The 26,698-nt window shown below is 42.9% G+C and overlaps 1 protein-coding gene across 1 annotated transcript in view; it reads right to left on the bottom strand.

The window, feature by feature from the left end:
- PPHLN1 (periphilin 1) overlaps positions 1-26,698 on the bottom strand; it is a 77,372-nt gene that overhangs the window by 11,123 nt on the left and 39,551 nt on the right. The window contains 2 exon segments of the mRNA XM_068170242.1: positions 20,164-20,304; positions 24,013-24,132. Of these exon segments, the coding sequence (XP_068026343.1) occupies positions 20,164-20,304; positions 24,013-24,132 (261 nt within the window).

The following is a 26,698-nucleotide window of genomic DNA, read 5'->3' as shown; positions in this document are numbered from 1 at the left end:
CGAGGATCATCGAGTCCAACCTATCAACACAGACCCCATGACTAGACCATGGCACCAAGTGCCACGTCCAATCTCCTCTTGAACGTCTCCAGGGACGGTGACTCCACCACCTCCCTGGGCAGCCCGTTCCAATGACTAATGACTCGCTCGGTGAAGAACTTTCTCCTCACCTCGAGTCTAATCCTCCCATGGCGCAGCTTGAGACTGTGTCCCCTTGTTCTGGTGCTGGTTGCCTGGGAGAAGAGACCAACCCCCTCCTGGCTACAACCACCTTTCAGGTAGTTGTAGAGGGCAATGAGGTCTCCCCTGAGCCTTCTCTTCTCCAGGCTAAACAATCCCAGCTCCCTCAGCCTCTCCTCATAGGGCTTGTGCTCAAGGCCTCTCCCCAGCCTTGTTGCCCTTACGGATGTCTCACTTTCAATTTCAAGAAATATCCTCAGCTACAAATATTCTCCAATACAACTTCTCCATTAAGAGGGCTCGCTTTCACTACTAGGTAAGACAGAATCTCATCCTGGGGTGTGGATCACCTGTGCTTTTAGTTTTTTTTTTCCAATGGCACAATGCAAACGAGCAGCAAGAGAAGAAAACAAACAAACAAAACCTTCCTTTTTCAATTAAGAGCAGCTCCCAGCAGCTCAGTTGCACAGTTAACTAGCAGCAACATTGCCATTGTACAGTCAATGAGTTTTAAGAACCAGCCTTTATATGAGAAGACTCTCTCATAATCACTGTTTAAATAGCAACTTCATGTTTTTCCTTCTTTAACTGTTAAAAAAAAAGCATGCCAAACATTAGGGGGCTTGATCACATTTGCAGCACACAGAAAATACAACACAAAAATAAGTAAACTACTGTATGTAAGGGACAACGTTTCAGAGAGGAAAAGCAACAGCTGCAAGAAGAAAAACAATTACTTAGATTACCAACATTTTATTACTTAGTTTATGTTAAACCTTAACGTTTCTGAAAGTTTAGAATTACTTCACACATTATATTAGCCTTACAAATCAGTTTTATTAGTGCCTCAATATGGGATCACATTTTCTTCATGTCCAAGTCACAGTCCTGTTTCTACTCTCTAAACAGCAACTCTCATCATTTACTTTAAGTACTCCCTTTAAATAGGAAAAATGTAAATTAAGGCCATGTTTTTGAAGACTTCTATAAGCTTTCCCGAGCTTGTGGATGGGGATCTTTTTCCATATGCAGCTGTAACAGTTGAAAAGACTATGCCCCCATACCAGCTGTCACCATTACTGTGTCCAGTTTCGGGCCCCTCAGTTTAGGGAGGATGTTGACTTGCTGGAACGAGTCCAGAGAAGGGCAACAAAGTTGGTGAGGGGTTTGGAACACAAGCCTTATGAGGAGAGACTGAGGGAGCTGGGGTTGCTTAGCCTGGAGAAGAGGAGACTCAGGGGTGACCTTATTACTCTCTACAACTACCTGAAGGGAGGTTGTAGACAGGCAGATGATGGTCTCTTCTCCCAGGCAGCCAGTACCAGAACAAGAGGACACAGTCTCAGGCTGCGCCAGGGGAGGTTTAGGTTGGATGTTAGGAAGAAGTTCTGTACAGAGAGAGTGATTGCCCATTGGAATGGGCTGCCCAGGGAGGTGGTGGAGTCGCCATCATTGGAGGTGTTCAGGAGGAGACTTGATGGGGTGCTTGGTGCCATGGGTTAGTTGTTTAGGTGGGTTGGATTGGTTGAAGGGTTGGACGTGATGACCTTGAAGGTCTCTTCCAACCTGGTCTATTTTATTCTATTCTATTCATTCCAATGTCAGAAATCATCACCCCACTTCTTTGTGTGAGGCAACAATTCATTAAAATTCATTTTCAGGCAAAATCAGCCCAATTATGCCACATGCTAGTACATCAGTTGGGCTGCAGGAAGCAATCGCCTATTCCAGATGAGAGGGCAACAAGCAGCTGTAGATGATGTCTAGAAAGAACATTTATCCATAGCTTTATCAGTGTGTTCAGTCCTCTGCACTCACTCAGGACAGCCCACAGAACTGCCACCTAACCTAGACAAAGTACACAGGATCTGTGCTGAAAGAACCACAGATCTTAGTGTCTATCTTCAGCCAACACAAAGCATATGAAGACACACAACATAAACCTAGCATTATGGCTAGGGGAGGTGAAAGTCAGATGTATGACGAAGCCCCATTTCTCATTACAAATACATTAATTCCTTATGGATTTTTAGCATTCAACATCCTAACTATCCCTCCTGAATCTGTTCCCACAATTCTAGCTATTTCCACTTATTTGGAAGCAGAAATTTGAGCTAAAAAATACGGTAATAAGACAGTATGCCTCTCCCCAGAGAGAAAGCCACAAGGAGTAGAGATTGTCTTTTATGGTTAGTAAATCATATGTCTTAGAGTAGTGATTACCAGTTGTGGTTCCAAGATAAGGTAGCAGCAGTTCTACATTTACACAGTGGATACACCACTGCATCCCACAGTACTTGGAATTAGTTATTTGATAAGTTTGGGTTACAGCTCCTAAGTAATATTGAAAAATCACAGCAATTAGCTGGCTCAGAAAAAGCTTGGGAATCACTGGTTTTTAAATCATGAACTATTTTTTACACAAAACAAGCCTATTTTGTATTTAAAAAGATCTTTTGAAACCAAGAATGTTGGCTTCCTACTTCCTCATTACAAGCCTCTATTAATGAGACAGTTAAACAATGCTGCAGCATTTCAGCACGAGAACTGTTACCTATCAAACTCATTAAAGGAATGCCTGCCCTGTTCAGTCCAGTGTCACTGAACATTTTCCAGAAGTTGTCTGATGGGGTGAACTGACAGAGGACAGATTTGGAACAAACTTGGCAAGATATGTGAACACACTCACGACTTTTTGAAGTGTTTGCTTGTCTTCAAATTCTGGCATCCACTGAAAAGCTTTGATTCTTTTTGAGTCTGGCTTCAGTCAGTCCTTATAAAAAGTATTACGACCAACAGAAGAAAATTGAGATCATCAAATACTCTTTTGTGTCGGGGGATCTGGGGGTTGTTGTTGTTGTTTTTGTGGGGTTGGTTTTTTTGTTTGAAAGCTTTAGCTCTGTATTCTTTACACAGCTTAAAGCAGCCTTCTAAGAACCCTGGCATCCATAAATAGTGAAAACAGTCCAAAAAGGTATTTCTAGTACTCAAGAGACAAAACTTGTACAAGGATACTACAGGTCTAGACTCAGTCCTCTCATATTTACTGTCATGAAATGTCTTATTCATTCTAACCATAAACATTAGGGAGGCTGGTTATGGTACCAAAATTGGTTCACTAGTAATGACAGTAAAGCATTGTGTAAATTGACAGCTCAGTAAAAAAAGTTAAAACTAGAACAAAGTTAGAAGCTGCCCAGCAACTCAGGTTAAAGATTTCTTGAGTATCAGCAGCAGCATTAGGAACTGAGGCCACTGAAAAGATACAGCAAGTTCTTCCTCTACCCAGCACTCCAATGCATAGAACTTCACTCTGGCAAATCACAATGAAATGTTGGGGTGTTTTTTTTTTGGGGGGGGGCTTGATTCTTCAACTAAACACTTCCTAAAATTTCAAATTACCCTTAACACCTTGATGACTTGAAGACATCCCCAAATAGTTAATATCCAGAAGCATACATACTTTGTCACATTAATCTTACCTTTAAAGTTATATAAACTACTGTTTGAATAGTTCACTTATTCAGTAATTTACTTCAGGGCAGACAACAAAACAAGTAATTTCAAGTCAAACAGCAGAAATCCAGGGAGAGAGCAAGCAAATAAGGCTGTAATACAAAAGAACATCTAAACTAGATAATGAAAATGGAAACCATAGATCTATATATTAAAATAATTACTGAATAAATGTACTATTACAACATAAATAAACTTTTCTAGTGCTCTATCTGTAAGCAGAGTAATAGCTGTTGCTGATGAAGTCTACTGATGTTGGATTGATACAGTGTGTTTTGGCTAAGAACAGCATGGAAAGAGAGCGGCGAGGGATCTTTTGATAAGCAGAACTAAACAGTTTACTGCCCGAGATAAAAATAGGTTGCAAAAGGTCAAAACACTTTAATGCAACAGCCAAAAGAAACAGTACCATGCCATTTACCTCTTAACCTTACTGCACAGAAGATCACCATGTGCTCTCAAAGATACAGAATAGAGAGGGGTTATTCGGACAAACACATCCTGAAAAATAAGGCATTCCTCACTCGGTGCCCAGCAGTTCACGCTAGTAAAGATCTGGCTGAGCTACACTGTCTGGGAACAGAATTAAAGGAGGAAAAAGTTTGAAGCCAAATTAAATAAAAGAAGAAACCCCCCAACAAAAACGAATGGCATTTTCTCATTTCATTTAGAAATTCCAGCAGGCTTTTTTGGGTTTTGTTTTGTTCAGGCAGCCAGTACCAGAACAAGAGGACACAGTCTCAGGCTGCACCAGGGGAGGTTTAGGTTGGGTGTTAGGAAGAAGTTCTATACAGAAAGAGTGATTGCCCATTGGAATGGGCTGCCTGGGCAGGTGGTGGAGTCACCATCATTGGAGGTGTTCAGGAGGAGCCTTGATGGGGTGCTTGGTGCCATGGGTTAGCTGTTTAGGTGGGTTGGATTGGTTGATGGGTTGGATGCGATGATCTTGAAGGTCTTTTCCAACCTGGTTTGGTTTATTCTAAACAAAGGTTTATTCTAAAAATCACATGAAGGGTATAAGCAGTGCAACATTCCTATTTTCAGATCAGCAGGTAAAACATCTTATTTCAAGGATCAGTATTCATAAAGAAATGATTTACACACTGAACAAAGGATTCTTTCGTGTATTTAAGAGTACCCTGGACTGTGTAGAATGGTAACAGTAAATGTTTCATTAAAAAAAAATAAAATATATATATATTAAAATGTTCTTTTCTACAGGGTAAGTCAGTAGCACACACTCTTAATGAAAAAAAATGTGACTAACACCTTCCATTTGTCAGCGACAACGCACTGAAACCAGTTCTTGGAACTACTGCTTAGTTTTTAATAGGATCCATTGACTCACTTCATCTTACCTCAACTTAGTACTAAATTCTCTTTCACTTGTTAACCTCTTCTCTTTGTTCTTCTTAATTCTGCACTCCTCAGCAAACTACACTGTGGACAAAGTCAAATCACTCTTCCTGCTCCATAGACCCTGCAGTTGGCCAACACATACTTAATAAATAAACCACTCCTAACTCTGACTACTTTCTGCCACCATAATTCTATGTGTCTTCCTTGTTCTGTCACCAAGTCTTCACTCAAGCTCTCACACTTAGCTCTCTGAAAAGTCAGAAATTAATTGAAAGCATGTTTCACAACAAGTGAAAGCTATCTAAGCATCCTCACATTACCTTGCGGCTTCAATGCATTTACATTTCATGCATTTCTATCAAATGCAAAACATATAAACAAGAGGTAAGTTTCCTATCTAAATGGAAACATTTAAGGAACAAACACTTCCCTCTGTTACATTACAGCCACATGCACATGTTCTCTCAGAGCTTTCATTTTAGATAATAACAGCTTCAAGGAATACAGCAAAAAAAAACCACCTATTTGCTTATATGTTATACACAAATGCCGAGCAATTCATCTTGAAGTGTATAGCAAGTCTACCAAAGAAAATCTTACCTGATATGAGGCATTGAGTATTCAAACTCAATTAACAGGTTAAATGACCTTGCCTCCTTTAAAATCTCAGCAGATCCACAAAGGGCAAAAACAAGCTCATTGCTTTAACAGGCCTCTGCATATCTTAATTCCCTCAATTTAGGAGGGATGTTGACTTGCTGGAACAGTCCAGAGAAGGGCAACGAAGTTGGTGAGGGGTTTGGAACACAAGCCCTATGAGGAGAGACTGAGGGAACTGGGGGTGCTTAGCCTGGAGAAGAAGAGACTCAGGGGTGACCTTATTGCTGTCTACAGCTACCTGAAGGGGGGTTGTAGACAGGCAGAGGTTGGTCTCTTCTCCCAGGCAGCCAGTACCAGAACAAGAGGACACAGTCTCAGGCTGCACCAGGGGAGGTTTAGGTTGGATGTTAAGAAGAAGTTCTATACAGAAAGAGTGATTGCCCATTGGCATGGGCAATGATTAGGTGGGTTGGATTGGTTGATGGGTTGGACGCGATGATCTTGATGGTCTCTTCCAACCTGGTTTATTCTATGTATTCATACATATCTTCAGCAATATGCACATATATTTTTCAAACAACAACAGACTGAAGAGAAGCTGAAGAAGACAAAAGACCTAAGACATGAACCATGTTACCAGCAGCAGAACAAGAGGACACCGTCTCAATCTGCACCAGGGAAAGTTTGGGCTGGATGTCAGGAAGAAGTTCTTCATAGAAAGAGTGATTGGGCATTGGAATGGGCTGCCCAGGGAGATGGTGGAGTCACCATCACTGGAGGTGTTTAGGAAGAGACTGGATGGGGTGCTTGGTGCCATGGTTTAGTAGATTAGATAGTGCTGGATGATAGGTTGGACTCAATGATCTCGAAGGTCTTTCAACCTGGTTCATTCTATTCTATTCTACAAAGGCATCAGACTTTAAAAACTAATCAGTATGATTTTTCAGCAAAAGGGTTATTGAAGCCTCTTTTCCTGAAGGAGAAAGGATCATTTTTATGATCAATGTCACAATTGAAAGAAGTGAACAAACTGGTTCATATGCAGAGTAAAGAAAAAGCTTTGTGTTAGAAGCTGAGGTTACATTCCCAGAAGTCTTCAACATACAGCACAGGCCTAAGTCAAGCAAGGAGTCACCTTACACTTTCACTGCACTGTCAGAAATACACACAGGCAGAAGTTATGTTTCTCCCACCAATAAGAAAAATATTACTTGGATCAATATAAATAGACAAGGAGAGAATACACTTTATAGTAGACTACATACTTCTCCCTGGAAGCATTGCTCAGGCTGCTTACTATGACATGAGTAACACCTACACAAATTAAAAGGCTCCAGAGCCAGCTCATTATAATGATACAAGCTTTTCTTGTTAGCAAAAAGCCCATCCTGCTTAAAATAGAATGCTCTTAAAATGGAGTTTCTTCAGTAAGTCATCTGGGTCATGAGAGACCATGTAATTACTTTAAACTCAAGACTTTTCTGACACACAGCCCCCCATTTTCCAAATATTGACTAATGATGCAGAAAATTTGCAAACCAAGAAGGCATACTGTATTTAACTCTATCTTATCAAATCATGTATACATTCTCAATGTTAGATTAATCATATCTGTACTAGATATGTTAATGTACTAGGTATGTTAATGACTCAGTACTGCAACTGTTTTACTGTATGTTTACTAGTGTACAGATGATAATTGTCACATTGGGAGTACAGAGGTAAATCACAATCCAAAAGGACATTTTAAGAATAGCAGGACCAATAATTTGGTTGTACCTATTAGGAATCATTTCAGTCTGTTATTAAAAGCACCAATACTCCTTCCTGGCTACAACCATCTCTACAACTACCTGAAAGGTGGTTATAGCCAGGAAGGGGTTGGTCTCTTCTCCCAGGCAACCAGCACCAGAACAAGGGGACACAGTCTCAAGCTGCGCCAGGGGAGGTTTAGACTTGAGGTGAGGAGAAAGTTCTTCACTGAGAAAATCATTTGTCATTGGAATGTGCTGCCCAGGGAGGTGGTGGAATCATCGTCCCTGGAGGCGTTCAAGAGGAGATTGGATGTGGCACTTGGTGCCATGGTCTAGTCATGAGGTCTGTGTTGATAGGTTGGACTCGATGATCCTTGAGGTGTCTTCCAACCTTAGTTATACATAGGGGCTCAAGAAACCAACAGTCTGAACCAAGCCAAGGGTGAATCAGAGAGCTTTCCAGAGCTCAGAGTTAAACATTTAGGTATCCTGTTACTAGAAAATCAAAGGGGGAAAGAGGGTAGGAAGGCATTAACTGACCTCGATGAAACCAGAAACAGAATCTTGTGAGTTTATCTTTGCTTCTGATTTTAGCAAAACCATACTTGCTAGAAAACATCCTTCAGCAGTATCACCAAGAAAAAGGGGAAATTTTACAGAGCTGTAGTTATGCCTAATAATAAACCTGACAAAGGCATTTTAAAATCAATCAAGGCATTTTTGAGTTACAGCTAGACCTGCACTTAGGTAATCAGATTAATGATTGGATTTAAAACTCTTTTTTACCAAAAGAAGTTATTCATACTGGGTTTTTTATTTGTAGTTGATGAGAACTACAGTAAACCAGACCAAATGGACTACAGAACGATTCAGCAGCTTATCACATTCCTCAGTGATTTCAGGTACTCAATGCAGGAACGCTGTGTTTCCTGCCTGATGATTGTAGATTCCTGAAGATGCCTCGAGGGCATCCAGAGGGGAAGACATCAAGCTGGAAGCACCTGACTGCTCCTCACTTGTTTCTGGCACCAGAAATAACAACAAGTTTTCTTGCATGATGTAGTGTCCCCACCCTCCAGCCAGGGAGAAACTCTACTGCACTTGCCCGTGGGCTTTAAAGCTGTGGAATTAATTCCCATCTCCACCCAAGTTCCTCTTACTCCCCATCTCATTCTTCTCCCCACCCTCTTGGCTGCAGTTCCCAATCTTGGCACAAATCTTTATTTTTTTTTCAACTGCAAGTCCAGTCCCACCCTCGTTCACAGCTTCCCATACTCCCAATTCCCAACTCTACTAACCTCTTCTGTCAACTCAAATCCTTTTATCTCTTCCAAGATTTCCTCCACCCTCCAATTCAGAGGTCACCTCATTCCTCAGCTAGACATAGTTACACTCCACCTCTTCCTCAGAAACATTTGAATCCTTTTGCCCCTGCCTTCTGGATGCTCTCCTGCATTCAGTCCTCTCCTGCTATTATCCCTTTGGCATGATCCACCACTCCTCAGAGAGAAGGAACTTTCACAGGAAGATTCCTAACTTGACATTCACATGTCTTCCCACACTGGGTACACTCCTTTCAACTGTGAAAAAAGCCCTGAAGTTTTGTTGGAGGTGGAAGGGTGCACCAGTCATTGCCAAGAGCTGATAAAGGCACAGTGTCCATCCCCTTGCTGAGAGAGCTGTGAGCAAGACTGCCCCACCAGTAGAAAGCATTTAATTACAGGTTTCAAGGAGGCTGCCTCTTGGTCACAGGTCCCACAAAGTAGAAAAAGGATCTCCCAAATTAGACAAAGAGACATCTTCATCTTAATCTGTAGCACAGTCTTTGTTGCAGGTAACAAAAGCATTCAAAAGGGCATTCAGCTTTCTTCACAAGGAGTTGTGCCTTGGTGAGGGAGCATGTCTCTGTAATTGCACACTTCCAGTTCATCACATTAGGTGACAGGCAATAAAATACATAAAACATTCAGTAATCTTTTGATCTTCATTTTCCTGAAGTGCAAATATTTTAATGAATTTTATGATGTTAGAGTTTGAATTAGAAGGGACCATATTTAGTGTACAAAGTTGAGCTATCTCACCACCAAAAATACCACTTACTGTGATTTCTCTTTCCTCTCAAGGCCTACTGAAGAACTTTGGGGGCTGGAGCGTCTGGTAACCAGCTTGGTTCACAACTAGATCAAAGTTCAGCTCCAACAGACTAGCTGGAAGAAGCTGTTATGAGTGTATCTAGTGAGGCACTCTGCTCCCAAACGAGTAAATTCTCCCAAAGACATAGAAACAAGGCTGTTTAAGTTAGAAGACACTGAAGTGCCCTGAAGGAAGAAGCATTCTGGTGAAAGCACCTTTAGACAGAAATTAAATAGAAGTATTTTTTTTAAGTTTTACCTTGTCTATGACAAAAATAAATAGTTACAATGCAAACACCACCAAAGACTATAGCTTTCTGAAGGTTTTTGCCTGATGATTAAATAACTTTGAGTGTCTAAGGCAGTGCTTTCAAGACACTGAACACCAGAGGTGGCAGTGGCTCAACACACAACAGAGTGTGAGTGGTCACTTATGGCAGTTGGCACACTTAAGGAACCACAATGTGAATGAGAGAACTACTTAAGGAAATATCTGCAAACTCTTATTCTTTTCTTCTGATGTGAATCATAGCCAGGCCTCATCAAGACTACATGGCAGGTACCTACATGACAGACTGAAGGAGTTGGGACTGTTCAGTCTGGAAAAGAGAAGGCTCCGAGGTGACCTAATTGTGGCCTTCCAGTATCTGAAGGGGGCCTACAGGAAGGCTGGGGAGGCACTTCTCAGGATCTCAGGTAGTGATAGGACTAGGGGGAATGGAGTGAAGCTGGAAGTGGGGAGATTCAGGCTGGATGTGAGGAGGAAGTTCTTCACCATGAGAGTGGTGAAGCCCTGGAATGGAATGGGTTGTCCAGGGAGGTGGTTGAGGCCCCATCCCTGAAGGTGTTTAAGACCAGGCTGGATAAGGCTCTGGCCAGCCTGATCTAGTGTGGGTGTCCCTGCCTATGGCAAGGGGGTTGGAACTAGATGATCCTTGTGGCCCCTTCCAACCCTGACTGAAACTATGATACTATGACACCTGGGGACAATATAAGACAGGGATGTTTTTTCTTAAACCATGGTTGCTACAAAACTCTTTGTAATGCAAAGGTGAGGTCTGCCTGGTACAAGCTGGAATTGCTTTCTCATGTCTTATTTGTTTTGGTTGGTTGGATATTTTTTTTCCAACAACTTTGGCATTTGCATAAGGGGACTTTCTGATGCCTAATGAGATGCAATCTTATTGTGATCTTTCTCCACTGGAACTCACAGAGTTTCTACTCCTGTCTATTTCTACAAAGGCTGTTAACAAATACTCACCTTGGTTTACGCTTAAGCTGAATTCAGTTGAAAGCTGACAACAGAGGCAAAAGATACACAGATACTCTGTGATTGCATAAGCTAGTTTCTCCAAGAAGCCAACTTTAAAAAAACCATTTAATAAAATGGGCACATTTCCAGTTGAAGATTACCACTGGAAAGCTTGTGTCAGCATATTCTAATCTATTTCTGATTTTCTGTTTAAAAATGCTTGTGTGGAGATTTTTTCTTTCACTTGGGTAGCATGTGACCAAAGATGTTAATATATAAATTACTTACTAAGCCAAGGTGGTGAACTGCTTGTGGGGAGTAATTAAAGTCAAGTAAGCACACACAGAACCCACATAAGTACAACATTTCATGTTGCAATGAAACCAAGCATTTAAGCTATCTGGGGGGCAGGAGAGGGGGAAAGATTGTTAGCAAACCAATTAAACCACGGAGAAATAATATCAAGCCCATCTATTAAAGGTTATTAGTGTCATTTAGAGCAGTAATCAAAGTTCAACAGCTCAAAATATTAATGTATAAACAATCCTTCTGTTCTACATGAGAAGCTAAAGAATCATGAACAGCAGAACCCACTTGATTTTGTCAGTATTCAACTTCTGGAATTATAGGTCAGGTTGAACTGCCAGCCTTTTTAAGTCCAAGTGCTTGGGTAAAATAGGCACACTGTAACCTTTGTCCTGTGGGGAATCTCGGCCCTTGTTTTTCTGCTGCACTTTGTGAAGCGTAGCATTGTGACAGCCACACCAGCGTATGCCCAGATAATCACTGAGGTCTGAAAGTCACAACATTAGTGCAAATAAGAGTTAAACACAACAGGAAAAAGATCCTTGCAGGTTGGTGGTAAATGGTGATAAGCATTACTCATTTACACTTCAAGATAAAAACCTCATGTTTTCCTAACTTATAGAAGCAGCACATGCAGAAGCATCCTCAGGTTAAGATGCATAAGCATCTTCAGGTTGGACTCAATGATCTTTGAGGTCTCTTCCAGCCTTAGTGATACTGTGATACTGTGATCTCATGCAACAAAATAGCTTTTTTCCATATCTTAGTATCTGTCAGGGTTGGAAGGGACCACAAGGATCATCTAGTTCCAACCCCCCTGCCATGGGCAGGGACACCCCACACTAGATCAGGCCGGCCAGAGCCTCATCCAGCCTGGGCTTAAACACCTCCAGGGATGGGGCCTCAACCAGCTCCCTGAACAACCCATTCCAGGGTTTCACCACTCTCATGGGGAAGAACCTCCTCCTCACATCCAGACTGAATCTCCCCACCTCCAGCTTCATTCCATTCCCCCTAGTCCTACCACTACCTGAGATCCTGAGAAGTCCCTCCCCAGCCTTCCTGTAGGCCCCCTTCAGATACTGGAAGGCCACAATTAGGTCACCTGTGAGCCTTCTCTTCTGCAGACTGAACAGCCCCAACTCCTTCAGTCTGTCCTCATAGGAGAGGTGCTCCATTTAGGATAGTTTCCAACTCCCATGGTTTTTGGGGATCATCTTTCTAAGAATAAGCTATGAAAAAGAACTCCAAGATTACATTTCAAAGGTCAGAGCAAATGAATGTTTTCTATATCAAGCTTTTAAGATACAAACCTATACAAACTGGAACATGTCCAGAGAAGGGCAACAAAGTTGGTGAGGGGCTTGGAACACAAGCCTTATGAAGAGAGGCTGAGGGAGCTGGGGTTGCTTAGCCTGGAGAAGAGGAGACTCAGGGGTGACCTTATTGCTGTCTACAACTACCTGAAGGGAGGTTGTAGACAGGCAGATGTTGGTCTCTTCTCCCAGGCAACCAGCACCAGAACAAGAGGACACAGTCTCAAGCTGTGCTGGGGGATGTTCAGACTGGATGTTAGGAAGAAATTCTACACAGAGAGAGTGATTGCCCACTGGAATGGGCTGCCCGGGGAGGTGGTGGAGTCACTGTCATTGGAGGTGTTCAGGAGGAGACTTGACAGGGTGCTTGGTTGCATGGTTTAGTTGATTAGGTGGTGTTGGATGATAATTTGGACACCATGATCTTGAAGGTCTCTTCCAACCTGGTTTACTCTATTCTATTCTAAACACTACATCCATTCAAATTAATTAAAAAAGCCAACCAAACCATAACAGACCTCTGTAAATTGTATCCTTTTCATTTTAAATAATTTGCTTGCTTTCCAAATGCCACTCACTCAATGGCTGCGAAATCACTAATGCTCACAGAAAAGAACAAGCTATTAAAAGAAGTGTAGCCTACCCATCTTTAAACATATTGAGTTTAACCTGCTCAGTGACACAGCCGTCAGAAGAAATAAGACATCAGGCTAGGCACTGAGAAACTTAAGAGCCAGGTGTCAAACACAACCTGCCACTAAAGTATCTTTGGTCACAGATGGTCCTATATTTATACACCAATGTTGTCTACAAATCAGATTACAAATGGATTGGAGGATTCAATTACATGCACCAGCAAAACTATCACCTAGACCCCAGGTTTCTGTTATATTAAGATCAGTCCTACTGTAAAAGACACATGAAAACCCACAGAACTGCAGATTCACACTTCAGCAGATTTTCCCTACCACCAGGTTGCCTGTGTGATAGTCTTCTGTTGCTGTCTAGTCCAACCTCCTGAGGGCTGAAAGCTCTTGTCAGTGAAGGAGAAACAGAAACCAGCTTCCATGCCAAACATCAAATCCCTCCTGTCACCTACCATCCTACCACCACATTTCATGTGTCTCTTAACAGCATTCACTCAGTTACCACCTTCCCACCATCACACATGGGGTTCTGAAACCTTTCCTTCAGGATTCTATTCTCCATTTGCCCTACATACAACTTGTTTTAAGCACCACTTGGACTCCTGTTTCATCTGCATGTCTTTCAGAAGACCAATGACAAGATGATACCAGGAATGCTGATAGAACTGACACAAAATCAGTTGTATGGGGTGGGGTGGAACAGATGCAAGGCAGCAGATCTTTGGGCTGGGGCTATTTCTGAGGCAATTGAAATTTATGGTTCCAATTATTTTTCACTGATCCTATTACCATTTTGTTTCATTCCAGGAAAATACAGTCTTCCCCACAAGCAATGCTGAAATGTTCCTTCCACATTCAAAAATGCCTTGTTCGAGACACAGAAGGTTCAGGAAAATACTAAAAAGTTAAAACATTAAGCCCCAGTGCACTGAAACAACTATGACAGAACTTTATCTTCTACCCTTAAACCAGCTAAAAATTAAACACTGCTGAAACCCACCTCTCAAGTGCATCCATGCCCTTCTGTTAAAGCAAGAATAAGCTGGAGACAAAGTTGGAGAGGAGGCTCTCTCTGACCTCCAAATTAAGTTATTAGTCTATAATAACAAAACCTCATCAACACCACCAACAAAAGTACACCCATAATAATAAACCTTACACCCATAGAAACCACAACCTTTATCAAAGCTTAGACTGTTAATCATTTCTAGCTTTGTCCATCAGCTTTCTCAGGAGCTTCACCACTGTCAGTTCTGCTTATCCCTCCAAGCACCTTAAATTCTAATAGTTATTTCAGTATCTAATTTCTCTTACTTAGTTCCTAATTATGTATCTAGGCCCACACATTTTTAGTATCATAGTATCATTCAAGGTTGGAAGGGACCACAAGGATCATCTAGTTCCAACCCCCCTGCCATGGGCAGGGACACCCCACACTAGATCAGCCTGGCCAGAGCCTCGTCCAGCCTGGGCTTAAACACCTCCAGGGACGGGCCCTCGACCACCTCCCTGGACAACCCATTCCAGGGTTTCTTCTCTTCCTAACTCCTTTTCCAATACTGATTAGACTCATAATAACCTAAAAATATTCCTCCTTCTTTCCTAGACTACTCATTGTTACAGCTTCCAAGTCATCTTTCATCCCGTGAAGTTCTCCTGGTTTCTCATGGCAGAAAAAGAAACTTTAAATCAAACAAGCACTGCTAGTGATTGGTTGGAAAATGCAATCAAGTGGGAAATTTCTTAGGTTTCCATTTTATCTTACCAAGAAGTTAATCTTTTCTTTCAGATTCAAAGAGCTGAGCACAGAATGAAACAGGTACAACCTTCTTCCATATTTTCTATGGTTTCAACCAAGTCCAACAATTTTACCAAATACCTAACTACTTAGCCACATTTCAACTAAGCTTTCCAGTGATTTGCCATCAAATTATAACATCTATAAACAATCTTCTTTAAGACTGTCCTCAAGCCAACTGTACTCTTTGACATCTTACAATCTTCAGTACTGCTTGAACACATAAAGAAAGCAGCACTATGTCAAAAACTGTGTCCATGACTACATTTGTCAGTGGGCTGAGCCCCCAGCATTCACCCACCTCAAAATACTATGCTCAGCACAGGCCAGAAACTGTTTACTCTGAAACACACAAGGCAAACACAAAATCTTCCATAGATCGCTAGTGACAGAAAGCTAAAGGTGAATTCTGTCTAATGCATTCAAGAGATACCCTGTTCTTACTGGATACATGCACACATTTCTGGTGTGAAGTTCTCTTTAAAGTGCTACCCTCTGAGCACTGCATATTAATAACACTCACTTTTTATCAGTTTTCCAATGAAAAAAGCTGCTGGCAAAAAGCTGAAATGTGGTAATACACTTCCTTATTAAACTATACCTTCAGGTGCTGAAGTAAAATGAGTGAGCTGCACTGATTTTGCATATGCAGCAGATTGTAATTACCAACACTGCAGTGCATACCAAATAACCCATTAATGTCCACAGAAAGGGAAGAGAACATAGCTAAAGAAATGGAAGTGAAGGACTGCAACTTCTAAAGCACAAAGAAAAATACAAGGGAAGTAGCTAAAGTGTTAGCATTCTTTAACAAGGATCCCTGCCTTAGAATAGAATAGAATAGAATAAACCAGGTTGGAAGAGACCTTCAAGATCATCGTGTCCAACCTATCATCCAACACCACCTAATCAACTAAACCATGCAACCAAGCACCCTGTCAAGTCTCCTCCTGAACACCTCCAGTGATGGTGACTCCACCACCTCCCCGGGCAGCCCATTCCAATGCGCAATCACTCTCTCTGTGTAAAACTTCCTCCTGACCTCCAGCCTGAACCTCCCCTGGCGCAGCCTGAGACTGTGTCCTCTTGTTCTGGTGCTGGCTGCCTGGGAGAAGAGACCAACCTCTGCCTGTCTACAACCCCCCTTCAGGTAGTTGTAGACAGCAATAAGGTCAGCCCTCAGTCTCCTCTTCTCCAGGCTAAGCAGCCCCAGCTCCCTCAGCCTCTCCTCATAGGGCTTGTGTTCCAAACCCCTCACCAACTTTGTTGCCCTTCTCTGGATTCATTCCAGCAAGTCAGCCTCCTTCCTAAACTGAGGGGCCCAGAACTGGACACAGGACTCGAGGTGTGGCCTAACCAGTGCAGTATACAGGGGCAGAATGACCTCCCTGCTCCTGCTGGCCACACTGTTCCTGATGCAGGCCAGGATGCCATTGGCCCTCCTGGCTGCCTGTCACACTGCAGACTCATGTTCACCCTACCATCAACCAGTACCCCCAGGTCCCTCTCTGCCTGGCTGCTCTCCAGCCACTCTGTCTCCAGCCTGTAGCTCTGCACGGGGGTGTTGTGGCCAATGTGCAGAACCCGGCACTTGGATGTGTTCAATCTCATGCCCTTGGACTCTGCCCATCTGTCCAGCCTGTCGAGGTCTCTCTGCAGAGCCTCTCTACCCTCCAACAGATCAACTCCTGCCACCAGCTTGGTGTTGTCAGCCAATTTACTGATGATGGACTCAATGCCCTCCTCCAGATCATCAACAAAGATGTTAAAGAGCACAGGGCCCAGCACTGATCCTTGGGGCACACCACTAGTGACTGGCTGCCAGCTGGATGTGGCACCATTCACCACCACTCTCTGGGCTCGGCCCTCCAGCCAGTTCCTAACCCATCGCAGTGTGCTCCCGTCCAAGCCATGGGTTTGTATTTGTAAGGAGATTTATTGATACTATGGACATATTGATCAAAAGCTTTTATGTTCTCTATCCTGCACTTCCACAAACATGAAAACACAGATTTCTAATAGTCAGAATTAGAAAATGGAAAGATCCCAGCACAAAAGAGACTCAAGGCAAGCGTGAGCTACAAAGATGCATATAAGCAATACAACTTAATTCATTTGCAATGATAAAAATCAAGGGGGTCTAGAATCCATATTAAACAACAGTACAAAGCAAGTCAGAATTAATATGCACAAAAATGTATCTATGAATGTGTAAAAAGTACTAAATTACTTGCCTTGTACATAAGGTAACTAATAAACCACAAAAGGATGACACAACATCATAGGCAGATGATATCATTAAGTACAAGAATTGTCATCCATTTTACTGAGAAGCCTACAACATGTTTTATTGGTTAGGAAAAAATAAATTAGCCCATGTAATTACATCTCACATTTTAATGAAGTAAACATAAGCTCAGAGGAGGCACAATACTTACTTTGCTACCAGCCAAGTCAGACTGATGATGATGAGTCCATCATTAAGGCCTTGCTACTGTGTATTAAGTACACATGGTTTGAGGTAGGAGGGGACCAAAATCTAAGTTTCCCCATCTTGTCTGGTCTACTCTTACCAGAAACAAAGCATGTCTGACCTCATCCATCATCAGAAATAATCCTTTAAAACATGTTTCCCAGCTACTGTTCCAGTTCCTTCAGCTTCACTTAACTTACTACCTCTTAACTCATATTTTAATTAGGGGATATTTTCTAATCTGGACAGTTTAGCCTGAAATGGGCTAAATGCACAAGCAGGCTGACATGCTCATCTAAGGAAACAGTAACCTGTTTCCCTAGCTCAGCTGAATTCAAAAGCAAAGGTAGATCCAAGGCCAGCTTTGACAGCCTCCTTTGCTCCTTCCTGGATTCCCATTAGCCCAGTTTATTAGCTGATTTATTTTACTACATCTGCTGAAACTTAAAAAGTTTAGCATACTCAGAACTTAGGAAACTTTTCTGACAGATTTAGCACAGCTTCTCCTTAGCTTATTCCTAGCCAAGACGCAGAAGCTACTTCGTATTTCTATCCTCTTTTGCCTTTGCACCGCTGAAGCGCTGTTAATCTCCCCAAAAATCTATCAATGGCTACAGGAAGGGCTGTGGAAGAATGGCATACAGTACACTTCCATACATTACAGAAATTGTAAGTATTTTGTCATGACAGAAATGCCTGTGCTTTGGTTGAACAGTCTGTTATTAAACCCAAAACTTTAATTCCTCACAATGTAAAGTTTCGCTTTGTGACCTGTTAGTCTTCTGTTAGAGCAGCACCTCCAGAGAACAGAGACCCTTTAAAAAGTGTTAAATGCACACAAAGACAACTCAGTTATTACTAGGTAAGATTTTACCAGAACAAGAGATCTGGCAGAGCAAGAGAACAAGAAACAGTTCTTTGGAAACCACACACGCTACAACTGCTAAACCTTAACTGCTTTTCTTACTTCACTCTAACTTCCAGGCCAAATATTTAAGTAATATACCTACCAAGAGAAAAGCAGTTAACAGCAGATCTGCAAATAGAATCTGGAGAGGTTGTTAACCCAGTCACACACACATTTTCCCTTCTTTCTGTGTACTATATCTAGGGCTGCTAACAAGCAATACTAATTTAGAAATTCATGTAAACAAGCCATTAATCCAAATGTTTGAACATTCAAAAATATCTTTCTGCTGAACATTTAAAAGCACTGTTGAACTGAAAGGATCCAGTCAGCCAGTAATTCCCAGTACAAAGAAAAAAAGGCATTCAAGAATGTATTAATTACATGCCAGAGCTCTGGGGTAATACACAAATCGAGGGCTGAGTGTCAAATCTCATTCAGAAACTTAGAGGTTTGATTTTTTGGCCAAAAGGAAGGCAGGTACTTGGCTCCTTTGTTAAATTTGTCTTCGAAAATAAGAGATTTTCAGAGGTAACTCACGTCACTTCAACTTCCACATGCAACACTTAAGAAACTGGACACATAATAATGGACTAATTAACAGAGTGTTGCAGACTTGATGTCTAGACAAGATAACATGTTTCAAGAATCCTTGCTACTCATGCTCATAAAAGAAAAACAAAGAGATAGCCTTTTGTGTAACACCAACACTGAGTTGCTCCAATTGTGAATTTAACACCAGGGACATATTTGTCATCGCTTCTGAAAAAAAACCCCACTTCAGCACATTATGTGCTAAAAGCATAAGGTGATCCTTAACTACTTAAGAACAGAAACTAAACAACCCCAACACATTAATGTATATTGGATGTTATTAAATGACAAAACATAAGGAAGTGCATGAAACTCTTACATCAGCAACCTATGAGTAGTCGTTGGCCTTGACACCCTAGTGCAAAATTCTCTGCTACACCCATTTCAAGTACCCAGACCAAACTTTTAAACGCCTACATCTGGGTCGAGGCAATCCCAGGCACAAATACAGGCTGGGCAGTGACTGGCTGGAAAGCAGCCCTGAGGAGAGAGACTTGGGGGTGCTGGTGGACAAAAAGCTCAGCATGAGCTCTCAGTGTGCACTTGCAGCCCGCAAAGCCAATCAGATCCTGGGCTGCATCAGGAGAAGTGTGGCCAGCAGGTCAAGGGAGGTGATCCTCCCCCTCTACTCAGCTCTGGTGAGACCCCACCTGGAGTACTGCGTCCAGTTCTGGAGCCCCTATTACAAGAGGGATGTGGAGGTGCTGGAACGTGTCCAGAGAAGGGTCACAAGGATGATCAGAGGGCTGGAGCACCTCTCCTATGAGGACAGACTGAAGGAGTTGGGGCTGTTCAGTCTGGAGAAGAGAAGGCTCTGAGGTGACCTAATTGTGGCCTTCCAGTATCTGAAGGGGGCCTACAGGAAGGCTGGGGAAGGACTTCTCAGGATCTCAGGTAGTGATAGGACTAGGGGGAATGGAATGAAGCTGGAGGTGGGGAGATTCAGGCTGGATGTGAGGAGGAGGTTCTTCACCAGGAGAGTGGTGAAGCCCTGGAATGGGTTGTCCAGGGAGGTGGTTGAGGCCCCGTCTCTGGAGGTGTTTAAGACCAGGCTGGATGAGGCTCTGGCCGGCCTGATCTAGTGTGGGGTGTCCCTGCCCATGGCAGGGGGGTTGGAACTGGATGATTCTTGTGGTCCCTTCCAACCCTGACTGATACTATGATATTACTTAATGGACTCTGCTCATACAACATGCAACACCAAGAAGCGAGGTTACACTCATATTATGCTCCAAGGAGGAAAAACTAACTCAACACATTTCCAGTGAATCAGACCATTACTCAGGTGTATCATCAGTGAATCAGCAACACATTGCCAAGAGGACTTACCTGCTCAATCTCCTTTGTCTTAGTTGCAATTGCTTTTGAGCGACCAAGCAGCTGGCTATCCTCATATAGCTCTGTATTATCCGTTATATTTGTTTCTGTTTCCTCCACTTGTTCAATGTATAAAGGAGCTGAAGATCCAGCCTTAAAAAATAAAATACAAATTTCAGTTCTGAGAGCAAAATGAAACCCCAAATATAGTTGTTCAGTTAGTTGTATGTCTGCATATCACAACCAACACTGAATTATTGTTGCTACAGTCTAACAGATAAAGAAATACACATTTTAAACATGTAGAAAACAAGACATCAAAAAAACCCCATCAGTCTTAACTGTGTTAAAGACAATGATGTCAGATAACCTTTACCCACCCCTCTGATGAGAAGGAACTTGCAGATGTGGTATTTGTAACACCAGCTAGCAAGAAAAATCCACAATGAAAGTGGGATCAGTTTTCTGAGCAAGGATAAAAGCAACAAAATCAAAGCTAAACAGGCATCAACAGAAATCTAAACGTTGTTCTTGCGTCAGCAACAACTCCTGCAGCATTCAAGACCACAGGTAGAACAGAATAGAATAGACCAGACCAGACCAGACCAGGTTGGAAGAGACCTTCAAGATCATCACGTCCAACCTATCACCCAACACCACCTAATCAACTAACCCATGCAACCGAGCACCCTGTCAAGTCTCCTCCTGAACACCTCCAGCGATGGCGATTCCACCACCTCCCCGGGCAGCCCATTCCAATGGGCAATCACTCTCTCTGTGTAAAACTTCCTCCTGACCTCCAGCCTGAACCTCCCCTGGCACAGCCTGAGACTGTGTCCTCTTGTTCTGGTGCTGGCTGCCTGGGAGAAGAGACCAACCTCTGCCTGGCCACAACCCCCCTTCAGGTAGTTGTAGACAGCAATAAGGTCACCCCTCAGTCTCCTCTTCTCCAGGCTAAGCAGCCCCAGCTCCCTCAGCCTCTCCTCATAGGGCTTCTGGTGTTCCAAGCCCCTCACCAACTTTGTTGCCCTTCTCTGGACACACTCCAGCAAGTCAACATCCTTCCTAAACTGAGGGACCCAGAACTGGACACAGTACTTGAGGTGTGGCCTAAGCAGTGCAGTGTACAGGGGCAGAATGACCTCCCTGCTCCTGCTGGCCACACTGTTCTTGATGCATATTAATATTAATGCATGTTAATATGCAGATTAATATTAAAGGAACAGAGATATCTATTGCATACCAAAAGCAAACATGCACTTAGAGAAATCTCTTACCAAGGTACCAAAATTAGATATGCTTCCCTCCAAAACAGAAATTAAGACAGTCTCCCTAACCCAAAGGAAATAGACTCTCACTCTAAGGAGTCTATACAGAAGATTTAAGAAGCAAAGAAATTACTGCAGGGTATTTCAATCCAATATTGTGGATTTGTACAGCAAATCTTATTTATTTGTTTTTGAAATAAGACTTGAGAAGTGAAGAAGATGCAGAAAACATTTTCTACTAGTCAGAAAACAAAAGAGACAGTGAAGAATCTTAAGACTTCACCAACATAAAAGTGAAAATAATTAGACCAAAAAATAAGCTTAAGTGGTCCTAGGAGCATCTGCTCAGAACTCAGAATTAACCAGGTTGGAAGAGACATTAGAGATCATGAAGTCTAACCTATCATCCAACTATCTAATCAACTAAACCATGGCACCAAGCACCCCATCCAGTCTCCTCCTAAACACCGTCAGTGATGGTGACTCCACCAACTTAGCAGCAATATAAACCACTAAGATAGCATCCCAAATCTTGTTACTGCAGTAAACAATGAAAGAGAGAGCAAAGGCTACTGAGAAGTTCAATGCAATGCAAAGCTCACCTACTAAGCACTGCAAGAAGCTTATCTTGCATAGTCTACTCATCAAGCTGAGAGGTGTTTTTTCTTCCAGGACTCAAAATGAGATGCCGCACTTGATTAGCATTCCTGAAGCACACTTTTTTAAGTCATCTTGGACTCTGCTATAGTCACATGCAATTGCTTCATTTTGAATCTTTCTTTATTTCAAGTCTTTCTGCCACTGTGGTTGTCTTTGAGGCATGGAAGAAGCTTTGAACAAACCTTCTCCATATGAACCACTTTGCTCCCCACCATGAACTGGAGTGACATTTCTCTTCACTGTTACTCTCCTGAACCTCTCAGCAATGCCCATACATCAATTTTCTCCTCCACATGGCATTCATGCTTAGATCTGCTTGGTGTTTCTTTTTCCTTACTCTAACCCCTACCTCCCTCTTTTTTCTCTTTTCAGGATGCCATTGGCCTTCTTGGCCACGTAGGCACACTGCTGGCTCATGTTAAGTCTACTATCAACCAGTACCTCTACTCTGACCCCAGCCTGTAGCACTGCATGGGGTTGTTGGGGCCAATGTGCAGAACCTGGCACTTGGCTGTGTGAAACCTCATGCCATTGGACTCTGCCCATCTGTCCAGCCGGTCAAGGTCCCTCTGCAGATCTCTCCTACCCTCTAAAAGATCAACTCTTGCCCCCAGCTTGGTGTCATCTGCAAATTTGATGATGGACTCAATCCCCTCATCCAGATCATTGATAAAGATATTAAAGAGCATAGGGCCCAGCACTGATCCTTGGGGCACACCACTAGTGACTGGCTGCCAGCTGGATGTGGCACCATTCACCACCACTCTCTGGGCTCGGCCCTCCAGCCAGTTCCTAACCCAGCACAGAGTGCTGCTGTCCAAGCCATGGGCTGACAGCTTGGCCAGGAGTTTGCTGTGGGGAGCAGTGTCAAAGGCCTTGCTGAGGTCCAGGTAGACTACATCCACAGGCCTCCCCACATCCACCAGGCAGGTCACCTGATCATAAAAGGAGATCAGGTTGGTGGGGCAGGACCTGTCCTTCCTAAATCCATGCTGGCTGGGCCTGATCCCTTGGCCATCCTCCAAGTGCTGTGTGATTGCACCCAAGATGACCTGTTCCATAATCTTGCCTAGCACTGAGGTCAGGCTGACAGGTTTGTAATTCCCTGGTTCCTCCTTCTGGCCCTTCTTGTGAATGGGCATCACGTTGGCCAGCTTCCAGTCATCTGGGACCTCTCCAGTGAGCCAGGACTGCTGAAAAATGGAGAGTGGCTTGGCCATCTCATCTGCCAGCTCTCACAGTACCCTAGGATGGATCCCATCTGGTCCCATGGACTTGTGGGGAACCAAAGGGCTAAGCAGGTCTCTAACTACTTCCTCCTGGAAGTAGTAAGAGTCTTTTAGTCTTTTGTTTCACATGTGCACTTGCACATGTGAAGTCCCTTGCTAATTTTACAGAATACAGAATTAACCAGGTTGGAAAAGACCTCTGAGATCATTAAGTCCAACCTATCACCCAGCACCACCTAAACAACTAAACCATGGCACTAAGAGCCTCATCCAGTCTCTTTTCAAACACTTCCACCACCTGCCTGGGCAGCCCATTCCAATGGCCAACCACTCTTTCTGTGAAGAATCTCTTCCTAACATCCAGTATTCATGAGTTCAGTAGGCATACAGACTTTACATGAGAGCAAGAGGTCCATGGAGAATTCTTGGGAGAGCTGAAGCCTCATTTTGTCAGTTGCAGCTCAACATGAATTCAAATTATATTTACAAAGCCTGCTCTGGATTTGTGTATTTTTTTTAAACTACATGAATAAACAATCAAATCATAAGGCTTTAGTCTCCTCTCACTCCCCTTCAACAAACCTTTACTAGCGCAGCCAGGCAAATTCAGGGGTGTTACAAAATGTCCCTTTCAGGAGAGGAGAGGAAAAAAAACAAGAGCCTATTGTTGTAACACTTTAAATCAATTAATAATCCTGTCTTACATCATACTCTGTTATTTGAGGTAAGCTGCCTTCATCAGCCTTCTCTGCCTTCTCAGCTGCCCATTTGCTTGCAGCTTCTGCGAGCTCCTTTTCCGATAGTCTGTTGCTCTTATCCAAGACCTGTACAGAAACAGCACAGTGAAGGTTTACTATGAAATATACTTACACATGGCAAAACATCCTCAAAAGAAAGAAGCAAACATGAAAGTTATTCAGATCTCCAAAACACTTTAAATTAAGAAATAAGGAAGCTGAAGTGATTCATTTTCTTTAAAAGTTAGGTGGGGTTAGAACAGAGAAAAAATAAGGAGAGAAGAAAAAATAGACAAATTGGCAAATTGGTAAATCTTTAAAAAATGTTAAGTGTTAAAATATTAAATGTTAAAACTAGCATCATACTTTTAGAATCACTTTTATTAAGTTCACAGCACAGAGCTAACAGGGAGAAAAAAAGACCACTTGAGAGCAATTGAGCTTAAAGTGACATGGATAGAATAGAATAGACCAGGTTGGAAGAGACCTTCAAGATCATTGCATCCAGCCTATCATCCAACACCACCTAATCAACTAAACCATGCAACCAAGCACCCTGTCAAGTCTCCTCCTGAACACCTCCAGTGATGGTGACTCCACCACCTCCTCAGGCAGCCCATTCCAATGGGCAATCACTCTCTCTGCGTAAAACTTCCTCCTAACCTCCAGTCTGAACCTCCCCTGGTGCAGCCTGAGACTGTGTCCTCTTGTTCTGGTGCTGGCTGCCTGGGAGAAGAGACCAACCTCTGCCTGTCTACAACCCCCCTTCAGGTAGTTGTAGATAGCAATAAGGTCACCCCTCAGTCTCCTCTTCTCCAGGCTAAGCAGCCCCAGCTCCCTCAGCCTCTCCTCATAGGGCTTGTGTTCCAAGTCCCTCACCAACTTCGTTGCCCTTCTCTGGACACGCTCCAGCAAATCAACCTCCTTCCTAAACTGAGGGGCCCAGAACTGGACACAGGACTCGAGGTGTGGCCTAAACAGTGCAGTGTACAGGGGCAGAATGACCTCCCTGCTCCTGCTGGCCACACTGTTCTTGATACAGGCCAGGATGCCATTGGCCCTCCTGGCCACCTGGGCACACTGCAGGCTCATGTTCAGCCTACCATCAACCAGCACCCCCAGGTCCCTCTCTGCCTGGCCGCTCTCCAGCCACTCTGACATGTAGCACTGCATGGGCTTGAAATAGGCAACAAGAAGTCAAAGTGTGGAGTGACCTAAAAATTCAAATAGGATTTTTAGGCATAAAAAGTTGTAACTAATTTAAACTCAACAGTTAAGTGCTGTATAGGATATAAAACCTAGAGCTAATTAGGGTCAAAAAGTATTTTATGCATAGTTTAAATTATGAAAGCTGCTGCCATTACAATTCATTATTTTTTATTCCTGGTGAATGCTGATCATTCATAATAGAGTCAGTCATGGGTTTATGGCCTTTTAATCTACCTTTTCAGATGGAAACACTCATATAAATAATACTTTAAAATGGTTTTCTCCCTAAGAATACAAGATGCCTTTTACTAACAGAGCAACAAATAATGACACATACCCACGTACCAAAACCAGTTTATGAGCAGCTATCTTTATAAATCTTGTTACCACTACATGGGTAACAGAGTTATTTCATTTTAATGAACTGCACATACAGAAGCATCCACCCAAGAATCTATACAGCTCTAGTACTAAAATCTATGACATTAAGATGGATATATAAAAAAACATACAAAAAGCCTGAAAAAGGTTGTCACCATTTCCACCCAATGCCTGTTCCATCACAGCAGACAAGACAAAAAGCAAAGCAAAGCAAAACAAAAGCCAGAGAAAGAAGCAACACTCCCCCTCTCCTCTTGTCTGTTCATTCTAAATTGCATAAATGCAAGCCACTGTTTCATCTGCAGACCTTTTGTGCTTACCTCAAGCAAGAAGTTATCTAAACATCTCTTTGTGCTGTAGCACAAGTACATAATTTAACAGAATCCTTCCAGGATTCTGTTTCAAAAAGACATCACGTGCACCACACCATGTTCCCATAGCAATCCCTCTTCTCTATAAATGCAAATTGTAGAATTATACCCAGTTAAGTCAGGAGATGACAAACTTCAATATGCAAGAGGGCTCTTGAAAGGGGTAACAGAAAGAGGTAATTCATAGGATAATTATTCCAAGTCACCTTTCCAAACTACACAATTATTCTTTCACTAGCCTCACTACAAACTATCTGTTGCCAACTTCAGAGGATTCTTCATCAGATGTTTGGCTTTACCTTGACATTTCTCCAGCTGCTAAAACCTTGGATGATGGCATTGAGTGGATTATCAGTAAATTTGCTGATGACACCAAGCTGGGGGCAGGAGTTGATCTGCTGGAGGGTAGAGAGGCTCTACAGAGGGACCTCGACAGGCTGGACAGATGGGCAGAGTCCAACGGCATGAGATTTAACACATCCAAGTGCCAGGTTCTGCACATTGGCCACAACAACCCCATGCAGTGCTACAGGCTGGGGTCAGAGTGGCTGGAGAGCAGCCAGGCAGAGAGGGACCTGAGGGTGCTGGTTGATGGTAGGCTGAACATGAGCCTGCAGTGTACCCAGGCAGCCAGGAGGGCCAATGGCATCCTGGCCTGCATCAAGAACAGTGTGGCCAGCAGAAGCAGGGAG

Source organism: Melanerpes formicivorus, unplaced genomic scaffold, assembly GCF_026170545.1.
Source record: "Melanerpes formicivorus ecotype bairdi unplaced genomic scaffold, bMelFor1.0.p_v2 SCAF_3, whole genome shotgun sequence".
In the NCBI taxonomy this organism is placed as follows: Eukaryota; Metazoa; Chordata; class Aves; order Piciformes; family Picidae; genus Melanerpes; species Melanerpes formicivorus.
Note: the sequence above shows the minus strand (reverse complement) of the source record. Positions and strands in the feature narration are given on the sequence as shown.